Source organism: Musa acuminata, chromosome BXJ3-4 (assembly GCF_036884655.1).
Source record: "Musa acuminata AAA Group cultivar baxijiao chromosome BXJ3-4, Cavendish_Baxijiao_AAA, whole genome shotgun sequence".
Lineage (NCBI taxonomy): Eukaryota > Viridiplantae > Streptophyta > Magnoliopsida > Zingiberales > Musaceae > Musa > Musa acuminata.
In genome coordinates, this window is record NC_088352.1 from 48,297,034 (window position 1) to 48,305,299 (window position 8,266).

Below are 8,266 nucleotides of genomic sequence, written 5' to 3' on the forward strand. Positions count from 1 at the left end.
CATTTATATCCCTTGATCTCTATAATTTATTCTTTATTATTAAGTTTAGCATATACATCCCCGTAAATCGAAACCTTGGCATATAAGACCTTTAGCGTTATATATATATATATATATATATATATATATATATATATATATATATATATATATATATCCTTGGCATATAAGACCTTTAGCGTTATATATATATATATATATATATATATATATATATATATATATATATATATCAAACACCAACTAATCGAAATATAAGTGACGTAATGATGGTACACATTTAGACCCTCAATTACTAATAAAAAGATATTATAATAATAATAATATGAGGTTAAATATTTTTTGTATGTTTATTTGAATTTACCACAAAATCCTATAGAAATATTCCATTGAGAAAAGGTTCCTATAGAAATAGTCATACTAGGAGACAAAACGCACTTTGCTTTTGGAACCCAAAACACTTTTGCAACTCAAAACAAAAACAAAACACATACATAGAGTGTGAAGAGAGCTACTGTGCTAAAACAAAAGAGAAGGTCGAGGAAAGCTGTCGCGTTCTGCAGATCACCGGCCGTCCACATCCCATCATACGTTCTGCTGCGGCGCGCCCAGCTGTGACGCCTGGCCCCACGCCCACCCCTCCGGCGGCCATGCGTCAGCGGCTGCCGCTGCGGCGGCCACGCCTCCTGCGGCCCCGACGCACAGGCCCGGGAAGCGCGCCCCGCCGAAGGCCACGTACGGCCCCAGTGGAGACAGGGACATGGCACGGGGGGCGGCCGGCGCGGGTGGCGGCCGCGAGGAGGTGGCCACGGAGCTCTCAACTCCTCCTCCTCCTTTGCAGCCAATGCTCCTCCCTCGGGTATTGATGGTGGTCCAGACCGGTGACACCTGCAAGAAAGAGAAGGTGTTCGTATAAGAGAAACCTGTTTGTGTTGATGCTCACGTACTGTCGATACATTGAACTCCCTGCATTCCGAGTAATCTAACACGAATCCACAGAACAACAAGTGGAAGATTTCGCTGCTCGTACACAGAGAACGACGCAGTGCTGTAGCTAGCATTGTGTGCTTACTCTTTGACCGGCGCGGTAGGTGGTGCCGTCGGGCTCGACGACCCAGCCGGCCTCGCGGGCAAGGGCGCGGAGGACGTCGTTGATGTCGGCGCGGGCGGGGAGGTCGTACCCACCATGCTTCCGGAGCCCCTCGAAGATCTTGGACGTGATGGACCTCCGCCGTCTCTCTCTCAGCTTCGTCTTCTCCCTCTCCCTCTCCCTCTCCGCCCTCCCCTCCTCGCCGCGCTCCGCCTCGCACTTACCTGCGCTCCTCATTCTCGCTCCCCTCCGCCCTCAAAAGCTGTCTCTTTCGCATCGGTATAGCCGTCCCTTATACCCCTCACGACTTCTCGTTCTTCTCTCTCTTCCTGTCATGCCAGGGTTTAGCCTCACCGTCGGTGAGAGAGAAGGGCCAAAAAGGTGGCCAGTACAGCGGTAGAGCCTTTACTCTCTACTGTTCTTTGCGACAGAATTAGCCAACGTAGCTGTGAGAAGGTGACTCGAACTCCTGCTGATGCATTGTTATTTGCATGACAAGTAATGTAATCGATGCGTGCAGATCCACAGAAAGGATGAAGATAGCAATGCAAGGCAGAGAGAGAGAGAGGAGTGATGATTGTATTATGGAATGATAGGTTGGGATTTGAAGGAGGATTACAGGATATGGTCGATGTGATGGAGACATCAGAGATGAGAACAGACTAGAGAGAGAAGCATAGGGTGGCGGCGCAGTGTACTACAGTGCTGCATGAGGAAGGACACAGATGCATGAGCCCCTCAAAAAAGAGAAAGACTTCACTGCCTCTTCAAAATGATTCATACATGCTTCGTTCTTCATCTACAACTAAGCAAGAAGAAAAGCTCGTCGGGGGTGAAGCACGACGAGTACTTTGCTCAGCTCCGCTGCAAGAAACTATTTCCAGAAGTGGAAGGCATAAACCTGGACAGGGAAACCACTGTGAGTGTGGTAGGAAGAAGGACATTAGGTTCTTGTTAAAAGTAAATGCACTCTGTCTCATGCAATCATTTGATTACGACCAATGTGAGTAGACATATTCCTCGAGCGAAAACTCACATACAACGAAGCATACGGTACTGTACACTTTTGAAGCCTTGGCATGCATCGATGAAGCAACAGCAGCACATACCAAAGGCTACAGGATGAATTAAGTCTAAGCTCGTTCATGGCTATGTATCTTCAACAAGGCCACATCACAGTCCTCGTGTCATGCGTCAATACCATTCAAGATTAATGACCATTCAAGAATATATATATATATATATATATATATATAATATCATTAGAGCTAATCTATATAGATTTTTGTTTACGACTAATTTTATTTTTTGGTCAACTAAATTTTAAGAAAAAAATAGTTTTTGGTATTTTTCCAAAAAATATCCCCTTTGCAAAATTCTCTAACACTATTTTTTTTATTTAATACATGGAATATTTGGCAACTACCCATCCTTTTTTTCCTTTTTTTTCCCTCTCTTTTTCTTTGTAACATAGTGTTTTGGTAATGTGTTATAGTGTTCTCCTACTATTTATTGAAAATATTATAATCAAACCGTTTCATCCTATTGATTGATCTATAAGAAAAGAAAAGAACAATAAATAAATGATTGGACTATTTTAGGTATTATGAAAAAAAGAGAAATAAGAAGATTATTTTGGCATATTTTTAGATTATGTTAGTGAATTTTTAGATTATAAGGAGTCATAATGGTTCAATCCAATCCCAAATGCGTAAGGTTGCCCACACGAATTCTCGAGTAGTGAAAATAAGCGTTGAGTGGAGTTATGTTTTAGTTTTGTCTCCTGAGTACGGTCTTCTCTCTTGATGAGTGGTTTGTTTTTTGTTGTTGGGTTCCTACACACAGATCAAGGTTGAGAGAGGGATTTCCTAACTCGACCCATCTAAAAGGTTAAATTAGTATCGAATGAAGTAAGAGGGAGTTGAATGCTTGAAGTCCTTCCCTTGATGTCGATCAGGGGTTAGCCTTTATACTTACGAACGAGGGCCGATCGTACATGATCTATTAATGACAATTGACTCCTCGAGCGATTGATTTGTACCACTTGTGCGAGCGCCGATCTGATAGATATTAAACGAAGAAGATAGAAAGATAGAAATGGTAGAAGAAACTATGAAATGTATAAGATATAATTGCCTAATACATTTTGATAGTGAGCTCTTGATAGCCATTTATACACACTCAGTAGGACGTTATACACATCCATAGAGGATTTTTCAACTGTCTTGAGTAAATCTTATCTGCTTCTCAACTGCTGAGAGATTTCCTCAACTGCCTTGAGGAAATCTTATCTGCTTATCATGCCCCCACAAGATTGAGCTTCCATCAAGGATGCCGATCTTGGACCGATGAGATGAAAATAGTTTCCGGGCGAGAGGCTTTGTGAGTGAGTCGGCTAGTTGATCTGCTATATGTACGTGAGAAACTCGGAGTTGATGTTTGATAACTTGATCTCGCACAAAATGGAAGTCGATGGCTATGTGTTTCATGCGGGAATGGAACACTGGATTGGTACATAAATAAGTAGCTCCAATATTATCACAATATATTGTAGGAATAACCGTGGAGTTGACGTTGAGTTCCTTGAGCAAATTTGTGACCCAATTGAGTTCAGCAGCGGCGGTGGCGACGGCACAGTATTCAGCTTCAGTTGTAGATCGTGCAACCGTCTTTTGTTTTTTAGAACTCCAACTGATTGGAGTAGCTCCAAGGAAAACAATGTATCCAGACGTAGATGTTCTATCATCAAAGTTCCCTGCCCAATCAGCATCAGCAAAGGCATGGAGATGGAGTGAAGTATTTTTGCGAAGAAAAATGCCATGATTAAGAGTCCCTTTAAGATACCGCAAAATTCGTTTGACCGCAGACCAATGCGTAGTAGATAGTCGATGCATGAATTGCGATAACTTATTGACGGCAAATGAAATATCTGGACGGGTGAGAGCCAAGTACTGTAAGGAGCCAAGGACTTGTCGATACTGAGTCGAATCTATAGCAGGACTTCCATCACATAATTTAAGTGATTCACTGGTAGAAAGAGGAGTTGTAACCTCTTTCGCATCCTGAATGTTTGCCTTTGATAATAAATCTTGAATATACTTTCTTTGTGATATGAAGAGACCTGAAGACGTAAATGTTGCTTCCACTCCCAGAAAGTAGCTTAAAGTTCCTAGATCTTTGAGGGAGAATCGATCGGCCAAGTGCTTTAGAAATGCTTGAGTCTTCAAAGGATCATTTCCTGTGACAATAATATCATCCACATATACTAAAAGATATATTATGCCTCCATTGTGCTGGCAAATGAATAACGAGGTATCAGACTTTGAATTGATAAAGCCAATTGAGGTCAAAAACGAGCCAAGCTCGTTATACCAAGCCCGTGGAGCTTGACGAAGTCCATAAATAGCTTTTTGAAGTTTGCAGACATGCCTCGGATATTGAGGATGAACGAAACCAGGAGGTTGTTGCATAAAGACATCTTCAGTAAGTGACCCCTGTAAAAAGGCATTGTTAACATCCAATTGTCGTATGTGCCAGCCCTTTGAGATAGCCAAACTCAGGATAAGACGAATTGTTGTGGGTTTAACAACGGGACTAAATGTCTCTGTGAAGTCGACACCAGGTCGTTAATGAAACCCTTTGGCGACTAGACGTGCTTTGTATCTAGCAACGGATCCGTCTGGGTTCCGCTTAATTCGAAAGACCCATTTACACCCGATGATATTTGTGTGTGATGAAAGGGTACTAAGGTCCATGTAGAGTTATGGAGGAGAGCATCATATTCGTCACACATGGCTTTACGCCAGTGAGAAGATTTTTGAGCTTGAGTGATTGTAGTGGGTTCACTGGCCTTAGTCGAGGAATTTGTTATAGCATGTAAGTCAAGGACTTGATGTGGTTTGAAAATACCACTTTTGGAGCGTGTTGTCATTGGATGTCTGGAGGGGGTGGAAGTGGTAGATTGTGTTGGTGGTATAGCCGAGGGCGAGTCACTGTCATGGACCGGGCCAACCGTCGGCACAACAATGTCACTAGATCTAGGAGAAGGTAAAGCCAATGGCAATGTTGCCGAGGGTATGACTTCATTAATAGGGGAAACTTGTGAGGAAGGGAGTGGAGGAACAGAGGGAGTGAGAAGCTGTTGAACTGGAGTAATAGTAGTATGTGAATCTTGAGAGTAAGGACTGGATGGTGTCATTGGAGGTTCGTGTGATGAGATCGGAGGGATATTCCAGTGATGTATGTTTATCGGAGTAATTTGCATGGTAGGATTATTTTGAAAAGGAAAGACAGACTCCTCAAAGATAACATGACGTGATATAAAGACCTTTTTAGTTTAGGGTTCATAGCATCGAAAAGCATTATGTTCAAGAGAGTAGCCTATAAAAGTGCAAGGCTTAGATCGTGGTGTTAGCTTATGCGACGCATAGGGACGGAGCCATGGATAACATAAACAACCAAAAACTCTGAGTTTATGAAGGTTTGGAAGTTTGTGGAATAATTTTTCAAATGGTGACTGGTATTGTAAGACTGGAGTGAGCATACGATTAATGAGATAAACTGCAGTTTGAAAAGCTACTGACCAAAAAGATGGTGGCATGGATGCTTGATGTAGAAGGGAGAGACCAGTTTCAACGATATGCCGATGTTTGCGTTCGGCAGAACCAACCAATTGGGGAGTATGTGGGGATGACTTGAGGTGTTGTATACCACAAGCAGAGAGACAGGATGTGAGGGCTTGATATTCGCCGCCACCATCAGAGTAAACTGTTTTAATGGAAGTTTGAAAAAAATTCTCGACCAACTTTCGAAAGTTGGTAAATACTGTAGAAACATCAGACTTATGATGGAGAGGATATAACCATGTGTACTTAGTAAAATAGTCTACAAAAATGACATAAAAACGAAACTTGTCAAAAGAAGGAATTGGGGCAGGGCCCCACACGTCGGTATAAATGATTTCAAATGGTTTAGAGCAAGAAATGGAGGTTGTCCCAAAAGGCAGTTTATGACTTTTATTGCAAAGACAAGTATCACAATGATTAATAGTGCTATTGATTTTCAAGGTAGGAAGAGAATAACGAGAAAGTAATTTTTGCTGAATAAAAGGGGAGGGATGACCAAGACGACGATGCCATACATCAACCGGAGCAGCGATTGAGGAGTGAGCAGTAGGAAGGGTAATTTGTGAAGTGGATGGCCACTCATAAATGTTATCTTTGTTCTGGCCCTGGACCAAGGATGCCCCCGTGTTCAAATCCTTGACAAGAAAAAAGTTAGGAAAGAATTCAATTGATGTATTATTTTGTTTACAGAATTGAGAAACGGAAATGAGGTTTCTTTTAATGTTAGGTGCACACAGAACATCATCGAGTGTAAAGGTTGTGGTAAGTGAACTAAGCGTTGAGGAACCAGAATGAGTAATAGGAATTCTTTTACCGTCACCGATGATGATATCTTCATTTCCGTCATAGTTGTTGTGGATGGACAAGTTTTGAAGATCAGAGGTGATGTGATGAGAGGCGCCCGAATCCACAATCCAATTAGGTTGAGTAGGAGTTGGAGTAGCCATGAAATTCGCCTGAGGCCATTGTGATGGAGTAGGGAGTCTGGGACGAGACCGACAGACTTTCGCGGAGTGTCCAACTTTATCACATAGTTGGCAAACGACTCGTTGGCGGCCTGTGAAGTCAGGACGTGATGGCTGAGTATTATGAAAGTTACCACCTTGATGTGGATAAGGAGGGTTTGGTCTGGGCCCCATAAAGCTAGGAGGCAGCTTAGCCAAATCGTTGTTGACGTGCTTATTGTACTGGTTGCTCTTCCTCTTGGATTTTTGATTGACCTGAGCTGTAATAGGTGGTCTGGGCAACTTATCATCATGCTTCAAGTACGTCTCATAGTCGATCAACTTATCATAAAGTTCTTCGAATGATATTGGTGAGTCACGTGCCCGAAGTGCTGTTGTCAGTTCTTTGTACTCGCCTCCTAGGCCATTGAGGGTATGGATTAGGACTTCTTCATCGCTGAGAGAATGACCTATCAAAGCTAAATCATCAATGATAACTTTGATATTTTGTAGATAATCAGCAATAGTACTTCCCTCTTGTTTCATTTTCATCAGATTGGAGAGAAGTCCGAGCATGCGAGTACGCGAGCGATTTGCCAAAGTTGTTTGTAATTTGCACCATGCTTCTGCAGTAGTCGTACATGAGGATATCAGCGAGGCAATGGATCCAGCAACCGAAGCTTGAATAGCTTGGAGGATGAGGCGATCTTGACGTAACCATAGTTGGTGGGCTGGATTTGGCACTGGATTGGGTTCGCCTGGGATGTTGATCATTTCAGGTGGACACTGGAGAGAGCCATCAACGTAACCTAGGAGATCATAGCCAAATAAAAGATTAGAAAGTTGTGCCCGCCAAGATGCGTAGTTGCCACCTTTGGATAATTTGAAGGGAATGAGTGCTGCAGCATTGATGGTGATAAGACTTTGAGAAGTGCTCAGAGTCCCTACAAAAATAGGGACAGGAATATCGGAAGAGGAAAATGAAGACATCCCAGATATTTTGTGGCGGGTCAAGTGATCTTTATAGAAGATGTAAAGATATAGGAGGAAGGGAGGAGGAGAAAAGCAGATCGATGCGCTGCAGAGGAGGCTGCAGCGCGATGAACTGCAGAGAAGGCTGTAGCGTGATGAACTGCAGTGATGGGCGAGCAATCTGCAGCAAGAAAGGCAGTGATGGCTGTGGCGGGAGGTAGATGATGAAGACGTCAGATGTAGAAGAGTAGCTGTATGCAATGCCGAAGAGGGCTGCTGCTTCTTCCAGAGGCACTGGTAGGCTGCAGCGATTCAGAATGCAGGAGAGATTGTTGCAGCGAGGTGAAAGAAATCTCTACAGCTTGCAGCGATTTCTGCAGCGATGCTGGAGAAATATGCAAGGTTGGAGATAGTTGTAGTAATGCAGTATTGGAGTTTGGTGGCCGGAAGAGCAGCGGAGTTTTGAGCGGAAGACTTCGGTTGGCAAGGGAGCAGCAGCCGGCGGTAGAAACAAAGGTCGTGACTGTGCTTCCTTTAGGAGCGTTGCCCACGGATCTGATATTAGCAGCCACAAGTGCTGCAGTAGGCTGCAGCGAATGGCTACGGTTGACGGGCGGAGATGTCGCCACGAGAGG

General features: G+C 43.3%; 1 protein-coding gene across 1 annotated transcript; it reads right to left on the reverse strand.

Annotated features, from left to right (window-relative positions):
* Positions 1–585: 585 nt before the first annotated feature.
* Positions 586–1,327, reverse strand: LOC135636490 (protein BZR1 homolog 2-like). The gene is made up of 2 exons (XM_065148179.1): positions 1,073–1,327; positions 586–888 (listed from the first exon to the last, which is right to left on the reverse strand). The coding sequence occupies exons 1-2, from the start codon at positions 1,325–1,327 to the stop codon at positions 586–588; spliced, it is 558 nt and encodes a 185-aa protein (XP_065004251.1).
* Between the last annotated feature and the right edge of the window lie 6,939 nt (positions 1,328–8,266).

What these genes read in the sequence shown, in the direction of transcription:
- LOC135636490 (XM_065148179.1), bottom strand. Translation starts at nt 1,327, where the DNA reads ATGAGGAGCGCAGGTAAGTGCGAGGCGGAGCGCGGCGAGGAGGGGAGG. An exon ending in CCTACCGCGCCGGTCAAAGA is followed by an intron (nt 889 to 1,072) that starts GTAAGCACACAA and finishes TCTTTCTTGCAG; the next exon opens with GTGTCACCGGTCTGGACCAC.